This window comes from Euprymna scolopes, chromosome 17, assembly GCF_053919585.1.
Source record: "Euprymna scolopes isolate OS-2025 chromosome 17, ASM5391958v1, whole genome shotgun sequence".
NCBI lineage: Eukaryota > Metazoa > Mollusca > Cephalopoda > Sepiida > Sepiolidae > Euprymna > Euprymna scolopes.
The window spans coordinates 36,405,228-36,425,227 of NC_136498.1; the positions used below are offsets into that span (position 1 = coordinate 36,405,228).

Genomic DNA, 20,000 nt, shown 5'->3' on the forward strand with positions numbered 1-20,000 from the left:
AATTCTGAACTCTGAACAATGTTGAAGATAAAAAAAAGTTTAATCCAGTATACTTACTGTAAAGAGGAGCTGGTGTTCTAGAAAATGATTTTTGAATCGCCTGAAATGAAAAATATAATCAAAGGTCAGATATAATTGTTTCAATTCAATAGTTGCTCTAAAAAAGTATTAATATTCTGAGCACGATTACATAGTTCCAATACAATGAGTTAGATGTATGAGTTATAACGTTTATTTGAAACTTTCATAATGCAAATGTAAGACAAATACTTTGATACCCCAGTCATAATAAGTGTTGTATTTTTATGTTATAGTGTTAGAAAGTGTATTCAATTCTAGTGTAATTTTATGTTAACATTAACTAATTTAGACCAATTTTAATTCACACATATAATTGTATATTAAAATAAAATTGTTAAATTTTGCGTCTCAGTAATACACTCGGTTGCATTCATATTTTATTAGTGTCTAATATTTTATATACTTTGTTGGAAGATAATTTTCAAAAGAAATTGAAATGACTTCAGAAATGTGAATTATTCTGTTTCTAATCACTTCAAGCACATATTTAATTCATACCAAAACTTGAACATAGCACCCCAACATATAAACAAGCCCCCCACCCACACACACGCATACCTATATAAATATATATATATATATATATATATATATATATATATATATATAATATTACAATAAATATATTTGTAAAATACTCATCCGAATACATATGTGTTTAATCCTTTTTGATAACTCTTATGGACTATCCATCTAAACTCCTACCACTTAGCCATAAGTAAAACAGAAGAATTAAACTCTACGTATTTCTATAGAAGCAGACATTTGTAAGTAGATTTTAATAACAATGTTTAACTTCACACACTGAGAAAACATCGCCTTACGCATTTCATTAATAGATCATTTTAAAGTCACTTAAATCGCATTTTCTGTGTTAAAACACTTATAAACAATACTTCGGTGCTTTTTACTTAATTATTACCAAAGTATAAAAGGTTTAATTTTGTTTCAGGAATCATCAGTGTAAGGGATGTTTCTTCTGCTGGTCAAACAATTCAAATCTAAACTAAACTTAAAATATGGAAATGCGAGTTTAACCGGCTTCTTCCTTTGGAGGAAATTCTATAGGAGTATGGAACTCACAAGCGATACACAGTATCGGTTATATCTCCGTTAGAGAGTAAGACGTTAGGCTTTGTCAATTCTTACAGGGAGGTGTCGACGTCCTCCTACATGCATACAGAATGGAATGGAATCAGCACTAAAACTATGCGTATTTGACTGGCTTCCTCCAAAGGACGAAGTTCCATGCGAGTATGAAATTCACACGTGGCCCCCAGTTGCATCTATATCCCCATTATGGGAGATGACAGCGTTAGGATTTTTCAAATTTTGCAGGGAGGTTTCGACGTGCTCCTACATACAGCACCTGAAATTCCCAAAATTGTCACCCATCTGGAACTGACCGGATTTAACGATAATTTACTTCGGTTGTTAATTGAAAACCGGTATGTCAACGTTATGATACCGTGAAGACTCTTCAAGCTAAACATAAAACGTAATTAATGCGAAAAGGACGAAGTTCCATGCGAGTATGAAATTCACAAGTGGCCCCCAGTTGCATCTATATCCCCATTATGGGAGATGACAGCGTTAGGATTTTTCAAATTTTGCAGGGAGGTTTCGACGTGCTCCTACATACAGCACCTGAAATTCCCAAAATTGTCACCCATCTGGAACTGACCGGATTTAACGATAATTTACTTCGGTTGTTAATTGAAAACCGGTATGTCAACGTTATGATACCGTGAAGACTCTTCAAGCTGAACATAAAACGTAATTAATGCGAAAAATGTATCGATACTTACATTTTTTATCGATTATTCGTTGAGGTAGATGATTGGAAAATTTTAGAAGTTAAACAAATTAAACATGTGTTTTGACCCTGGCACAAACCAGCTATCTTAATCAGGGTGCGCTTAAGCATAATGCTAATTAATGGATTACTAAACATCCTAAGCATATATTTAACTATATAATGCAGATTATTCTCACCGAATATCATTATAAGTTTTTATATTACACAACTGTATTCTTATATTCTCAAAGAATAGGTCAACGAATTCTTGACCTGGGTATTTTCTAATGCCATTTAGTACATTGTTCTAAGTTTATTTCTAGTTACGATATTGTATTAAACATAAAAAATGAAAACTGAAAAATGGAATCATATGGAAATACATATTTATTTACCCCGTCGACAGTGGAAAATGCTCCAAACCAAATGTTGTAGACATGGTCAGGTAATAAAGGCCCATTATAGTAGTTACTATAAGTGAGATTGTCTCCTATCACGAACGGGCTTCGCACGTTTCCCGGCGGAAATTGAGCCGTAACATAACATCCATCCGGGGAATTAAGCGCTGAATAATAATCAGCTGTGACGTCAGCAATGTTTGGTGGTAGAGATCTCTTCGATCGGTAGCCATCACTGATCTTCTCAACGATCAATCTGTAGTAACTGCAAATACAGGAAGAACAAAACAAGAATTAGATAAAAATCAAGAGAAAAAAAGTACTTAAAGGTATTTTAAACGGGTTTATTGTAGCCAGTGTTTATATAAAGTAGAGGTTTCGTCTTAAGAGCATCTGTCATTGTTTTTGAGATTTCATGTAAAGGTATGGCAATGTGCTAATCAGGAAACTTCACGTAATGCGAAATATATATGGAGAATATGTTGCGCGCATCAGATAAACCTTCGCAGGAACATAAAATAACGATGTTCCGGAAATTTCCTATAGAAATAATGTGATTATAAATAATTCAGCTTGGCAAAAACCTGAGCCAAAACAGAAAAAAAATGTTCACATGAGAAAATGCACTAAACTTAAAAATGTTTCGTTTGTATTTCTACACACACACACACACACACACACACACACACACACACAATATATATATATATATATATATATATATATGATCATTGCAACGTCTTATCAGACGAGTGCCACTCCCTCATACACTTAATGTCCATGGGCACAAATGCATGAGGTAGTATCTATACAAAGATGATGTTACAGAGTTTTAGCTTTGTGCAACAGCTAAGTCTCTCACTCGGTTCAAAATGTTGAGATCCAGCAACAAGCAAGATCAAGATAGCCAGCAACAAGTTAAACTGCAGACCAGCTTAATGAAGGTACTGGTATCCCGCTTTATGTTCTTTTTAAATCAGAGATTTGCTTCTCCTAGAAAGGTTGCCTTCACCACGGCTTATGGGAGCCCTCTCCACCCCAACACATATGTATATGCACACACAAATATACACGGTGCTAGTTGGCTGTTGACTCCAAAAAAGGGTTCATTCGCCCTTTGAAAGGTCTTGTTTTTAATCCTTCAGGAAGACTAGCCACCCTCTTCACCAAACAAATCTGGTGGGGGAACCAGTTTAGTCGCAGGTCACTCGACCATGAGGCAGGGAGTACTGGGTTACATGGTACCAGTAGCATATGACATGTCATGACCTGACCATATATATATAGTATCATAATGGAAGAAAAACAATGAATATTAATAATATATGTTTTCCGCTTTCCATTTATTAGACATTTAAAACTCATCAAAATGGAAAATCAGGGGAGGGCAGAGGGATAATACACATATACGTGATTTATAAGTAAACAGAAAAAAATTAATTCTTAAAGAGAAGATTTTTTCGGTATAATGCAAAGCTCAACAAATTGTTTTGGAGCTTATATAGAAAACAATAAAAAAGGAAAGGAGAATATAAAATATATACTAATGTACAAGATTTATTCTTTTATCCAATGAAGGCGATACATTAATTAGGGGTATGAGGTAAGCAATACCTCTTTATACCGTGGTATATCGAAGCCTAATGCTTCTCATTAGAAGAGGAGAGAAGATGTTAGGTAATATAACAGGGATGCGACGTCTAGCGATAGTTACATAAGGAGAGAAATAATTGTGCAGTGAGAGATAGAATATGGAGAAGGAGCCCTAAGTAAATTGATTTCCATATTATAGGAGGTGTATAGCCTTTATTATACAATGATTTATATATATATATATATATATATATATATATATATATATAATGATAATATATATATATATATTCAAAGATAAAATGATTATAATATATATATATATATATATATATATATATATATATATATATATATATATATATAAGTAGTGTATAAGTAAAGTACAGCTTTTATTATATAAATATGTATAGTATATCACTCATGGTGAGTTTAATATATGTGTACAATATGCGTGATTTAACACTCAAGGAGAAATAGGGTAAGTTAATATAAAGAAGATGCTTTATGTTTTAATGGGTTATAGATACGGAGAAAGTTTACTTGAAATAGGGAGTTTATGCTATGTCGGTATATTTAAGAAGGCGTATCAAAAATTATATCAGTAATTAAATCAAATATAAATTATTATAGAATAATAGTAAGATAATACATGTGAAGGGGCTAAATTATAAGGAATACAATATAGTAATATTTTTATGTGAATAAGACAGACGATAAACAGATGGTAGAATAAGGAAATAACAAATACAAAAAAAGTATTTTATGAAATAATATAAAAATATTAGAATTATAGAGTAATAATAAATAATAAAGATATAAAAAATACACAGTTATTAAATATAGGAAAATAAAAATGGATATAAAAAAGTATAAAAATATAAAGAGCCAAGTGAAATAAAGAAAATAAATAAAATGAAAATACTACAACAAAGGAAATATAAATTAGGAGAAAATTCTTTCAGGCGGAAGAGAAGAGATCTAATGCAAAGTTGTTTAGGTCCTTGTTGAGTGCAAAGTAGTATCGAAATATTTTTATATATAAATATAAGTTTCTTTGTGAGAAATGTAGTCTCCGTCCGGGTTAAAAGGGGATTAAAGGTAACGTATTGCGGTTGGTAATGGGCATTCACAATTTTTTTGGATATTAAATCTGGGACGAGAATATAATAAATCAAAATTACTTTGGAGCTCAATAAATTTCAACATGCAGTTTTTGATTCTAAGTTTCTTATGTCCGGAATGGAAATGCATATGTCGTTGGTTGATGATGTGGGTATTCCTTATTTCAATTTACGTGTCCGTCCCAAAATGATCCACGAATGTTATAATTACTTCTAGGAGTAATGCTTGGTTCTAGGTAAGTGGAAACTATGATTTTGGGAATAAATTCTAACACAGGTCGGAACTCAAGCGTTTGAGAAATAGCTAGTTTGGAGACCCGTGTTAAAAGAAAGAAAACTAAAATATCAGTAGCTGAGTGTAAGATCAGAAAACCAAGAGATGAGAGAGGAGTAAGGAGAATAGAGTGTGCTAAAAGTCACTGGTAAGAGGAGCCTACAGACCTTAAAATTTAAGCCGTTTAACTTAGAAGGACAGGTTTAGAGATTTACTTTTTTTAAAAACTTTTTCTTTGGTATATGTCATGGGTATTATCTGTGAGAATTCTCTAATGTAATCTAAATACATCAGGTTAGAATAGGTCAGATTTATTAAGATGTAATGTTGAATTTGTATAAAGATATGGCAATTATAGGGGTTTATTTATATGGAGAAAGCTTAATTCTAGAGGGCGACACTAAGAGGATGTTTTCAGATATTAGGATTGAATTGTGGGGTTGGAGAGCAGCGGGTGCTGATACATTTTTAATTAGGCTTTAATTGAAGAAAATAAAGCCGTTATGAGTAAAATCTGTCTGGCAAGTGTATTAGGGGAAACTTTGATTAGTGATGATGAGTATATAAAGAGGATATATATATATATATATATATATATATATATATATATAATTTCTTAATATTGCATATTAACATTGGTATGTATAGGTTGGTTACTGGATAGGTTTAAAAGAACAAGCGGGAAAGTGTATTCCGGGATAGTCCGAGTGTTCTGGTGATATTTCTATTCTGTCGTTAAAGCATAAATGTGAGGGAGAGAGTAAAAGAGAGATACTCCCTACAGCTGAGGTCTAGTTGGATGATATGTAAAGTAGAGGTTGAATTGATGGGAAGGTGTACATTGGTTGAAGTACCTTGCAAAACGGGAGTTGTTATCCAGTGTCAGATGCAACGTGTTAGATTGGGCATGTAAGATAGGTTAGTCAACCGGTTATAGCAATGGCGAAAATTGTAATTAGAAACCAGGGAGGGTTTATGTCAGACTGTTGATTATAGAGATAACAGATACTAGTCCACATTTGAAGGAAGTTTATCGGCAGAGTTTTGAGTGTTTTCATATCTAAATCTTCTTTTGCGGCTTTATACGGATATGATTTCTGATTTAGAACGCGCGATATTTAATACTCTGGAGCTTTAATAATTGTTATGACCTCCGCGGTGCAGGGGAGGCAGTATTGTGAACTTGGGCTGGACGATCTCGACTGTCTTAATATTTTAGATTTTTAGGATAAATTTATGTGTTTTTTTAAAGTTCCTTACTAGGAAAGAGATGGTAATTTTCGGTTTAGTTGTCTTGTGGGAGAACGATTGCGGGTGTTTAGATATTCTAGATTTTATAAGGAATTTTGTATATTCGGGGATCTACTGTCTATGAGCGTGGAGTAATTGAGTTCAGGTGCTCTGAAGATTGTTTATTGTGTCATTTAGTTATGTCTATTGTTACTGGCTACGGGATTGGTTTTCTGGTAAATGAATTATTATTTGTTATGAATATCATATATCATTGTGGCTTTGCAGATTTATTCATTATTAGAGTTACTAATTGTTTAGGTTAGCAAAGTAGAGAAGACGATTTTGATAGGATTTTTATTTAGGATAATGCTGTATTTGTGAGGGTGTATAAATGAGTGTCCTATTATCTTAAATAACTCTTTAGAGGTATTGATTTTTACTCTATTGTTGGGGGTGGTTTGAATCACGTGGAGTTCTTTCTTCTAATATTTAAGGAGGATTTGCTATTTTTCAAAATTATTCTTAGTATGTTTATTTTGCTAATAGTTATTAAAATTTGGTATTATTGCAGTTTTGTCTATATTTGGTCATGTTACGGGTAATTATGCCTTGTGTTGTAATTTATTTTGTCAGTGTATCCTAGGTTAGCTAGTTCAATCTTTTAAAAGTTAAAATTTTCTTCGAATATGGTATGTTTGGCAGATAGGGTTAAGATTCTGGTTGAAACGAATTCCTGGATTGCTTTAATGACAAATCTAGGCTGATTTGAGGATTAATAGACATAGTGTAATGATAGAATGGGCTTATGGTAAATGCTGTATTATCCTACATATATGGTTAGGGTTAGGTCTAGGAGGTGTAAGGTATGTTTCTCATTTTCTATTGTTATGCTTAGCAACAGTTCTTTTAATTTAATAATAAATATCTTGAGTCTTGCTCTCGTTTCTAATAGAGGGTCGTCCCTATATATATCTCTTTGTAAATTGCTATTTTTAAATCTACATTTATGTTTATTTAATAGAAAAAGTCAGACCAAATCAGTCACCTAGGCAGAGTTTGACGCATCCATTTCTATATCAAAGTAATCCAGGGTGTATTTTCTTGTTTAGAGCTTGTTACCAAATTGTATTCATGGTTTTTTTCTGGTTAGTAATATTGACCTAATTTTTAATTTGGGGAGATTTGGATGGATTTTTGTTCAGATGATTTCCTTATTTAATTGTATAACAGAGATAGATTTATAATAATCATCAATGCCAAATGTTATGAAGCTTAACTTGGATTTATTTTTTAGATTTAGGAACAATTCTATAAACTTGTCTGAGGGTTGCCAAAGAGAGAGAAGCTTATTTCCTGTCTAGGATATTTATACTTATTTTGTCCAAATAGGAATTGGAAGGGCCAATCAGTCTGATAGATGGGTTACTTCAAAAGTTAGGTTTATTGTCCTTTAAAGAAAATTTTGGAGTGGTTGGGGTTAAAATTTCGATGCGGTTATTTAAATACAGAGGTTTTAGCTAACTCTTTGCTTGGACATGCATGGTGTGTACTGAACGATGTGTTACTACTTTATAAGATTTGTTTAGTTCCTTGTATATTAAATCTTTGTAAGTTTGATAATACATTTTTAAATAGTTTTTAGTTTTATCAGCAGGCACAAAGATTTCTGTTTTATTTTTAACATTACTTGTGAGGCCATTAATTTTTTTAACTATTGGGCTGGGATGTTTGTTGGCTTTGCACTTTAGTTTTGTTGATTATGTTGATTAAGTTGCTTTAAAATCCCTCTATGTGGTCATTGTCATTAGGAAAGTAGGTTGATTTTAAACTGTTAATATAAGGCTGCCCCTTCTAAAATATACCTACATAGCAGAAACTCGCTATATCAAGTAAACCCCTTCAATAGTTATAACCCATTAAAGCATATGATGAAAGATTCATCTCTTTTATTTATATAACGACCGTGTAAAATCTAAGAAAGCAACCTTCTGCCATGGATGATCGTCAGAAACAAAGATGCATCACTGAATTAACTCGTGCAGAAAAAGCGAACCAATCGACTTTCACTGGCAGTTATTGAACGTTTAAGAACGAGATGCCGTTGATATCAGTCTCTTTTTTATACCAGAGTATATAGTTTGAAGGGAATCAACTCGATATATAATTAAAGTGATACACCTCTTTACACATTTTTCAAGAGATGAGTTACATTAAAATCTAAGAAACTTAAAAGATTTTTTTTAAAAACGTATCTTGACAAGGCTGTCTTATTTCCGAGTAGTCTTTTTACAATGTGCCTTCATTAGCTCTTTGATTCTAAAATTTCCATCATTTGCGCGCAGCATTAATGTTGAAATTGAAAAAAAAATGTGTTGATTGATTCCGAAGGGTAATATTCAGACATTTTCAGAGATAATCGTTACTTCTTTATTAGATTCTACAATAGAAATGAAATATTTCCAAAAGGAAAGACAGTAGGATGCAGATATTCTATCCATGTCCTGTCGTATAAATCCTCAGAATTAATTCATCTACCAGTAGAAAAAGATAAAATGTAAATGATTAGAAAATTGAAATTCTGCATTTAAATCCGTTCTGACACGGAGAGCTTGAATATTTAATTGGCTAAAGACATTTAGAATATTTGATTAGGTATAGCAAGTTAATTTGCATAATTCAATTGTCGATATCGTAACGCTGAACCAATATTGATATGTGTTGAAAGCACAGTTCTTTTCAGATTAAAGCGTACGGACTTATGCGTTTTTTTGTTGTATTCGTAAATTACAATACAATAAAATGTACATACACTCCAAATTCAAATGGACTTTCGTTAGAAAGAGGTAGACTTATACTTAAAACATTACTTTTTTCTATCGATCTAAAGAGATAAATACACCCTGTAAGATATATCATGTATATCTATTTAACTATAAAATGTAGAGTGTGTTTGTGTAAGGATAACTCTAAACCTTTATATTCAATGATATGAAATGTAGATATGAAATTCAGTATATAAGTATCGTTTTAAGGTTTTGCTTTTGATCTCAGCTCGAATATTTTTATTTACAAGCGTGAAGAGTTTAGAAAAAAAAAGAATAAGCGAATGCACATGTTTCAGTTTCTTTTGTTTACTAAATTCTTTAAAGGAATTTTCGTTACGCTAAATACTAGACAAAACGGTGTACATCTTCCAGCCTTTCTCTCTCTCTCTTTATATATATATATATATATATATATATATATATATATATATATATATATATATATATATATATATATATATATATATATATATACACTTGTGCCCGATATTATTCATACCCCTCGGATCATTGAGATTTCTATAAGAATATTGCTCAAACCAGAAGGTAGACAATATTAAAGGGATTTCAAACAATAAATCAAGCATAAACATTTAATTTAAACTCAACAAATAAACAAATTATGCAAGTTTGAAACATTATACAAAGAAACACAATAATGGCACTAGTTCAAAATTATTCATACCTCTCTTACTAATAGTCAATAGCATGCCTTTTATTCTTAATAACTGCCTTTAACCGTTTTGGATATTTATCAACAAGGTTTTTACAAGCATCAACACTGATTTTTGACCATTCTTCAATGCAGTAGTTCTCCAAATCCCTCAAATTTTTAGGTTTCCGCTTTTTAACCTCAGTTTTCAATATGTGCCATAGGTTTTCGATAGGGTTCAGGTCGGGACTCTGGCTAGGCCATTCCAAAACATTAATTTGATTATCCTCAAACCATTTCTTGACTATTTTGGCAGTATGTTTTGGATCATTATCCTGTTGAAGGACCCAGTTTGGTCCTAAATGGAGCTTCTTCGCATCCTGTCTAATGTTTTTCTTGAGTATCTCCAAATATTGCTCCTTCTTCATGGTTCCATCTATCTTGACCAAACTACCTGGACCACTAGCCGAAAAGGAGCCCCAAAACATTAGGCTACCACCACCATGTTTCCCCGTGGGTATGGTGTTCTTTGGGTTGTAAGCTTCTCCTTTCTTCCTCCAAACGTAAGAAGCATCCATATGGCCAAACAATTCAATTTTTGTTTCGTCAGTCCACAAAATACTTGAGAAAACGGACTCTGGAGAATTCACATGGGTCCTAGCAAACTTTAGACGTGCTGCAAGGTGTTTTCCGATGTGCAATGGAGTCCTTCTTGGTCTTCTTCCTTTCAGACCATTTTCATGCAGAGTCCTTTGCAATGTTTGCCTTGATATTTTTATGCCAGAAGACTCCAGATTTTCTAAAATGTCCTTAGTAGTGGTGCTTGGATTTGCATTAACACTTCTTACAATATTCCTGGTGGCTCTAGCAGACAGTTTCCTTTTCCTTCCTCTACCAATCAAGTTGTTTGTTGTGAGGTGGCTCTGGAATTTTTTGATGATGCTCTGTACTGTTGCTGTAGGGACCTTAAATTTCTTGGAAATTGACTTGTAACGTAAACCATCCTTATGTGAATTCACAATTTTAGTCCTAAGATCATTACTAAGCTCTTTTTTCTTCCCCATTCTAATAATTTTTATTCTTTTATTGGTTTTCAGTTGATATCATTTTAATTTCTGAAAAATGCAAAAAACGAAATGAAATTAATCAAAGGTTGTATAAAAGCATTCAAAATAAGAATCAAACAGGAAACAAACAGTCAGAAACTCGATTAATACTGAAAAAATAAGGGGGGTATGATTATTTTTGAACATTGCAGATTTTATAAATAGCTGTATATTTCTTTTATTACAAGTATCCCGAGATTTTAAATTGACGAAAATGATCAGAAGAGGTTTATTAAGAATATGTATCAATATGGACGTAAACAATAAATTCTTACAAAGTTACACCTAATAAACTCAATTTTCAAAGGGGGGTATGAATAATATCGGGCACAAGTGTATATATATATATATATATATATATATATATATATATATAAAAATATATATATATATATTTACATAGGCGTCACCACTTATCAAGGCCGATAGGCCACTCAAGGATAAGGGTTAAAGAGTGTACTGTAGTTAAAAGGACAATATAGTAATCGAAGTTCGGTAAATTTGTTAACTTAAGTGGAACGGCTCATCCGAAACTTCTCCACGTTGGACTTGAAGACAACCATATTATAGACAGCTGGAAAGCAGGAAAACGGAAGGCTATTCCACAGGCGTGCAGTTCTAAGAAAGAAGCTTTGATCATGGAATCTATGTTTAGGTTTAGGTACAGATAAAGAGTGGGGAAAATTATTGATAATGTTTTCAGCTAGTCTAGTGTTTCTTGTGAAAGTTTGGCGAGGGGGGAACATAGATTGGAGCTCAGTCGAACAGTTTCCATGAAAATAACGATACGTCAGAGACAAACTCGCAACATCTCTTCTGTGAGATAGAGGTTGCAGCGAAGAGAAAAAGACATCTCCCACCAGGCCACAAAGTCTATTTTGAACCCTATCAAGGCAGGACAAGTCTTTTCTAGCAGCTCCTGTTCATATGTGGCAACAGTATTCCATCCTTGGACGTATCTGGCTCTTATATAGATAGAGAATTGCATCAGCAGTGAGATATCTACTGGATCGATAGAAGGATCCGACCATTTTTCCAGCGGCCTTGGCAAAAGATTTGATGTACGTATTCCATTTAAGATCAGGAGTAAAGGTCAAGCCCAGAAGCCTGTCAAAACTTGAGGCCTCCCCAAAACGAGAGCCATTCATTTTAATTGATGCCAGATGGGGATCAGAACGTTGATGATGTAAAGATAGAAGCCTGGTTTTAGATGCATTAAAAGTAACCAGCCACTCCTTTCCCCATTGTACAACGTGATCAAGATCAGAGGAGAGAGAATCGGAGAGAACTTGGTCGTTTACTGTCTTAGATGTGCTACCATAAATGGTAGTGTCGTCAGCAAAAATGTCTACGAATGATGTAAGGATGTGATTTGGAAGATCATTAATGTAGATCAGAAAAAGAGTTGGGCCCAGGATGGACCCCTGAGGGACTCCAGCATTTATACTGTGAGCTTCTGATTTTTGCCCATCAACTACTATTCTTATGAACCTATCAGAGAGAAATGATTTAATAATTGAGAAGACATTTCCAGCTATACCATAGCTGGAGATCTTGTGAAGTAAACCTTTATGCCATACCCTATCAAAGGCCTTTGATATGTCAAGAGCAATTATATATATATATATATATATATATATATATATATATATATATATATATATATATATATATATATTACTAGAAGATATTTATATACATATTCTAGTATATATATATATATATATATATATATATATATATATATATATATATATCTTCTAGTATATATGTATACATCTTCTAGTACATTTATATTCAGTTTCTCGTACATCTATATATATATATATATATATATTCTAGTATATATATTTTTCTAGTGTATATATATGCATCTTCTAATATATATACGCACATCTTCTAGTATATAAATATGTACATATAAACATCTAGTATATATATATACACATCTTCTAGTATATATATATATATATATATACATGAAACATTTTATTCTTGAAGAATATTCCATTAAATACAACTTTAAAAACATGTCTATTAATGCTGTTTTCACTCCTTTATAACTTTCGCATAACAGCTTTTACTTTTGGCATGAACGGACTGCTGTAATCGCTATAATTGCTGTAAGTCCGCGTACTTTCCAATTATTCATTTGCAGGTATAGCTTAATATGACTTGTTTTTCACAATATATATATATATATATATATATATATATATATATATATATATATATATATATGTGTGGGGGGGGTGTACATTCATTATCAATATCTCTATTTACTTTATTGATTAATTATTGTAATGAATTTACAAACATTTCAGGATGTTTCTATTATTAGTAAGTTTTATTTTATTGGTAGTAGATTTTCAGTTTTTATTAGTAATGGTTATATATATATATATATATATATATATATATATGTATATATATATATATGTATATGTCTGTGCATATGCTAGTGATTGTGCTATATACATCATACTATGTTTGAATTTCATTTGATTACAAATCTTACAAATAAAGTAACTCTGACGTAATTATTTATTCAAATATTTGTAGTATTTCGATTAAAATCTTTTCATAAAAGCAAATCTTTGATAGTGAAAGGGAGCTTTTTAAGTTTCCATTGTTTTTTCCCCCGTATTAGATGTTATTTTCGCTTAGTTCTGACTGCGTTCTCTCCGATTATATACTAAAGCATATTAAAATATATTTTGTTTTTACCTTCCACGAAATGAAAGATCGAAATAGTCATATGCCTATGTGGGTGGAATAAGTTCAATTATTGAAAAAAAAAAAAAAAAACCCAAAAAACATGGGAAAACCTCGCAACATAGCAAGCTAACATTCCTGTCCTGCGTTTCGTCTCCAACTCCATCTTAGATCCCTCAAACTGCTATTTCCCAATTTCTGCATGGCGATCGGAAACGACACTTTAAGATAAAAAAAAAATCTCTTATGTGCGTGATATCATAAAACACCTAGACACCTCTAAGACATATTAGCCTGATCTCATTCATGTCGTATTAATAATGAAACGTTCCGCTTAGATTGCCCTTGTACTTTTGAGACATCAATACCACAGCCGAGGCTTGCTTTCCCGATAGCTGGAAAATTGCCTCCGTTGTACCAATATTCAAGAATTCGCGTGAGGAACTAACAGCTGAATTATCACCCCATCTCCACCCCTCAGTTTTTCTAACATTTTTCATTCTGTAATAAATCAAGCACTTTTCCGCCATCTTGTATATGCTAACGTTATGTCTCACAAACTCTGTGGATATGGATAAGCCTGTTCTACCGTGGATATAAAAACGGTCATTTCTAAAAGCATATTGCATTAAATCGATGAGATAGGAGTAGCTAGATCTGTCAGCCTTTATATATACAAAATCTTTGAGAAGGTCTTGCACAAAAAATATTTCTCATAAAATATCCATATCTTATTTCTTAACGAATACTTAACGTGACTAGATCCGTAAAAGTAGAAAAGAAAAATCCAAGTTGTCGTCGATGGTCATTCGTCTAAAAAGATAATTATGCAGGTGTGCATCAAGGTTTGATCCTGGAACTTTTATTGTTCCTGGTATTCATAAATGACCTCCCTGATAAAATCGTGTCTGAAATGAGTGTATTTTAATGACACCACGCTTTATTATAGACATGAGGGGAAACCGACTATGCACATATCTTATAATAACTACAAAAATAAACCTTCTTAAATAACGATTGCCATGACAAATAATTTACTCTACAAGAACCCATATTTAAAACCCTTCGGCCTACTATTCACAAGCAACATAAACTGGAAATATATATATATATATACATTGAAGACATTGACAAGCTGCTGCAAAGAAGCTGTGCTAATTCTTTTTCTAGAAAATTACACTAAAATCATCCTTTATACATATATATATATATATATATATATATATATATATATATATATATATATATATATATCCCAAATTTAAAAGAGGGAACACTCATGAATTAAAACGAGGTTATTAAGAGTGCTCAATAAAAAAGAGTAAAATGTAATATTTTTATTAATATAGACAAATATTACAGCCACTATACTATCCCTCCCTATATTGTGAGTCTGAAATGGTACCTAACCTAGCCGCTCCCTCATCCCTTTCCTAATTTTGAATTTAGCATTTTATTATTATAACAAACTCTATTTTTCTTCTTCTATTTGAGAATCAGTCGTCTACAGTGACACATAAGCCATATTACATCGCCTGACTTGGACTTTTATTTTTGCCAAACAATTGTCCGGCACATTAGTATGTTCAGTGTATCGACTATGTAATATTCATCTACATCAATAAAAATAATATATATATATATATATATATATATATATATATATATATATATATATATAATGCAATTCAAATATGCATGAAGTATTTTTGCGACATTCCGGCTGATTAATCAACTACAAGTTCTTTACTCTCAGACACGATCCAAAAAAAGTATAAAATCTAATAGGTCCCGCACAGTTAACCAGGCTCTAACTGATCATATTGCCGCCATCTTGCATCTCCGTGCCTGTTATTTAGATACGCAAATAGAATGTTTTGTAATGAACTCATAGCACCAGTGATTTCTCGGCGTCCAAACTCCTGACTAATTAAAAGATCAAAATTCTAGAAACGCTTTTGCTCTAATATTTTCCTTCCCCCGGCTGTTTTCCTGACTGAATAAAACCGCAGAAGTTTAAACGTACTGTAAACAAACATCTTGTTGCTTAATTCTCAACAGTCCTCTGTTAAACATGACCCAAAATTATTACGCTTGGAGTTGCAATATTCATTGCTGTGTGTCAAAAGGCGTAACAAAATTGAATAACATGCAGTTTGTTTGAAGGTAATAAATAAACAAAAAAAATCGTTACTATCACCAAAAACGAATATATAATGCTCAAAGAGATTAAAAAGTTGTAGTCCCTTACAAAATTGAACTTAAGAAAATACGATTAATAAACACAACGACACTACTACTACTACTACTACTACTACTACTACTAATAATAATAATAATATTAATAATAATAATAAAATCTGAGAAGCTGATTGCAACCCGAATTCCAGTGAAAACCAACGGTCGTTACCAACTAGAAACTAACGGAAAACGGATGTTGTTTTACGCAAATTCTTTTACAAAGCTTATCGATAGAGGTAGAGAATACTGAAAATCTGAGAACACGTGATGTGTTTTAGAGTCCAGAGAACACAAGTTGTTCTCAAATAGAAATATTTGGTGATGGCGTGTATGACTACTCCTTAGTAGTAGTAGTAGTAGTAGTAGTAATAGTAGTAGCAGCAGTAGCAGTAGTAGTAATAATAATAATAATAATAATAATAATAATAATAATAATAATACAAAAAAGATGTCGGTTATACGTACCTGACGTCTTTGTCTTTTCTCGGTTTTAGCTCAACAGTTACTGAATTTTCGGATTTTTCAAGAATCTTCGGATTATGGGGTGTCAAGGGAGCTAGTAAAAAATAAATAAATAATCGTCACGAAGGAGCAAAATGAATCATATTCTCTGTACAATTATACAGTGACGCGTGTACAAGACTTCAATAAATGCATATACATTCAGAAACAAACCCGAGTGTAGACACAGCTATCATACAACAATTAATTCCAAACTTCTGGAAAATACAAAAGTGTGCCTATCGTGTATATATATATATATATATATATATATATATATATATATATATATATATATATATATCGTTAGTTAACATTTCAAATCCAGATGTATTTAATCCACACTCGTGATATTTTATTCCGATTTTCTATGAAATTCATCTTACACATGTGTTTTTAAGTGTTATGAGAGAAACATGTTATGAGAGAAAAAAAATATATATATATATTTCCCAGAAAAGAGATTAACTTTTTTATAGGAAGTAAAACCATTTTCATAGCAAAAAAGATGATAAAATAAAATGCAGATATTTAAAGGTCGCAGAAACCTGACAATAAAACATAAAGTACTTTATTAATAAGTATATAGGCACCCATTTCGCAAAACAAACAATAAATTCCAAACACACAACGGACATCCACATACCCCACTATATTTGATCATATATTTAAACATATATATATACATATAGATATACATCTATACACACACACATATATATACATATATATATACACATATATACATATAGATATACAACTATAAACACATATATACACATATACATCTATACACACATACATATATATACACATACATATATATATATATACACATACATATATACATATATATATACATCTATACACACATACATATATATATATATACATATATATATATTTAAATAAGGGAGTAGTCACCAACAATGTGTATTTTTGAACATTATTTTATTATTCCGTGTCTTGGTTTTTCATTGAGAATTATGTTTGGGTCATTGTAATAATGGTTTTAAGTCATTGAAATCGTTTACGCGCGTTTCAGACGGTCTATGATGCGTCCTCGTCAGAAATTATTTTCAAATGTGTAAAAATGGCGATTTTCCTAGTTAGTTTGAAGTTTTTCCAAGGGGTGAAAGCTTGTAAGTGTTTATTATACATTGGTATGCTAAATTTTTATTGCTTTTTTATTTGGTTTGTCCAGGGAGGCGTTGACCTCGCTGTAGTCGCTGTCTCTTTCTGCTAATGTTTTTTTCTTTTCCTTTAGGATGTGTGTATGTGTGTGTGCGTGTGTGTGTGTGCGTGTGTGTTTATGTGTGTGTGCGTGTGTGTGGTTGCTTTTATTGGTTTGGGAATGTGTATATTGTTTTATAGTATTTTGGGATTATTTGCTTCCTTAGGAAGGCGGCTGTGGTCCGAGGTCGTTACTAATGTGTATGTGTGGGGAGGGGGCACTGGCTCTTCTGAAGTAAGGGTAGGGGTGTTTTCATTCTATTTTGATATTTATTTTTTGGATTCTTGGATTTTAGTATTGTGATTTTTCGTTTTAGTCTTATATTATGTTTGTTTAGAAAGAGGGGTGTATTTAAAATAGATGATTTTTTAATATTTCTATTTATTTGTCTCCCCACGTGGGTATGGCCAGACCCAGGATCGGTTCCTAGTGTGGGGAAGATTTTGTTCCCCGGAAGGGGGGCATTGGAGGGGGTATAGTTTATGGGAGGGGGATGATAGAAGAGATGATAGTCGTTTCAGTCATGAGGGGGTTCTCCTCCCCTGACTGAGGAGGGAGCGAGGTGTTGGAACAGGTATTATACTATGCTTCTAGGTGTCTCCTAGTGTTGTTGGTTTCGAGGTTAAGTAGGGGTGGTATTGTTCAGTGTGTTGTATTAGAGATAGAGGTGTTATGTCTGTGTGTGGTTGTATGCGCGCACGTGTGTGTGTTTTTATGTGTCGGTTCTGATTTATGTATTGTTGTGTATGTGTATGTGTATGCGTGTGCATGCGAGTGTACCTTGCATTTAATGTTTTTGTGTGATGGTATTAGGTTCTGTTCAGTTCAGGAGTGACTCTGTTGATGAAGTTTTTTTCCTGTGTAAGTAAATAAAAATAATTGTCTGTTTGGAAGATTGGCATTATTTTGAAACTGTTTCTACTGCATGTGTGTACGTGTTTTGAAACATAGAGGTGGCTGTTATCTGCAATTTTGATGTTGCTCTTATGTAAGGCCACGCTATTGCTGAAATTTTTGGTGGCGCCTATGTAGGATTTGTTTCATGCTGTTACTACATTTCTGGAGGTGCAATTTAGATCCTTTTGTATTTTGAATGTTTGTGCTGGGTTTTTGAATGTGAATGTGTTACCTTCTATTATTATGTCACATACTCCACATCGCGGTTTGTTGCATTTTGTAACTCCTTTTGTAGTATGTGGGACGAGTTTTCAGGAAGTTAGGATGTGTTTTAAGTTTTTGGGTTGGCGTTTGCTTTTTATTATTTTTGTTGTTTTAAGTATGTTGTTTAGTTTGTCGTTCTGATTGAGGAGGATAAGGTTTTTTGTTATCTGTGTGAATAGTTCTGGGTTGTTTGTGTTGTGTGTAGAGACGTATGCTAGAATTTGTTCTTTGTTGTGTTCTTTTGTGGTTCTTAGTTGGTTTATTGGAATTTTGTCAGCCAGTCCAATACCTTGCTGTATTAGTGGTAGTGGGTATTTTTTTTTCGCAGTGTTATTTGTAGTTCATTCAGTCTAGGTGATATATATACATATAATATAAAGCTGAACGTCTGTGAGTGTGTGTCTAGTCACGAATAGGCTTCCGTATTGTTGACTATTTTTGGAAACGGATCACATATAATGATAGAAGATGTATCGAGACACAGGCATGGATATGTTTGATCTGGTATAATGATGATTCAGTGGGATCTGTGTACACGCCTGATCCATAAATTATTGAAATAAAAATGAAACGTTTACAAGTGTTCTTGATATAGATGTACATAAGAATACTTTGATAAGTATGTTTTAACTTAAATATGGATGGTATAATAAAATTGTAGGGTCTGCGTTCTCACCTAGCTTCCATAGTATGGAAATAAGCACAAACTTTAATAAAGACTTTTCATATCTATCAGCGTAATTATACTTTCATAATTATGTTTCAGTTTGAAGAAATATGGTATAATAAAATTAGTGGGTGTTCGTTCGCGCCTGACCTCCATAGAATGGAAATATATCAAAAAGTTTAACAAGGTTTTTTTTTTAATATAGATCCACAGAATATTGTGATAAGTGTTTCAGTGTGAACAGGTATGGTATGATAAATTATGGGGTTTATCTATTTTATTTTTACTCTCATCATATTTTGCTGTGGTTTTGATACTCCTAAATTCGAATCTATGTATTTACAGCCCCTTCTTTTCATAACCTATCATACTTTCATAAATCAGAGCTCATTTTCTG

The 20,000-nt window shown here is 32.3% G+C and overlaps 1 protein-coding gene across 12 annotated transcripts in view; it reads right to left on the bottom strand.

Annotated features, from left to right (window-relative positions):
* Nucleotides 1-20,000, bottom strand: part of LOC145296730 (receptor-type tyrosine-protein phosphatase T-like) — a 934,355-nt gene that overhangs the window by 358,166 nt on the left and 556,189 nt on the right. For all 12 annotated transcript variants that reach the window (XM_080142749.1, XM_080142743.1, XM_080142746.1 and 9 more), the window contains exons 15-17: nucleotides 16,506-16,596; nucleotides 2,275-2,542; nucleotides 58-100 (exon numbers count right to left, since the gene is read on the bottom strand). In XM_080142749.1, the coding sequence (XP_079998875.1) occupies nucleotides 58-100; nucleotides 2,275-2,542; nucleotides 16,506-16,596 (402 nt within the window). The remainder of the gene's footprint in view (nucleotides 1-57; nucleotides 101-2,274; nucleotides 2,543-16,505; nucleotides 16,597-20,000) is intronic.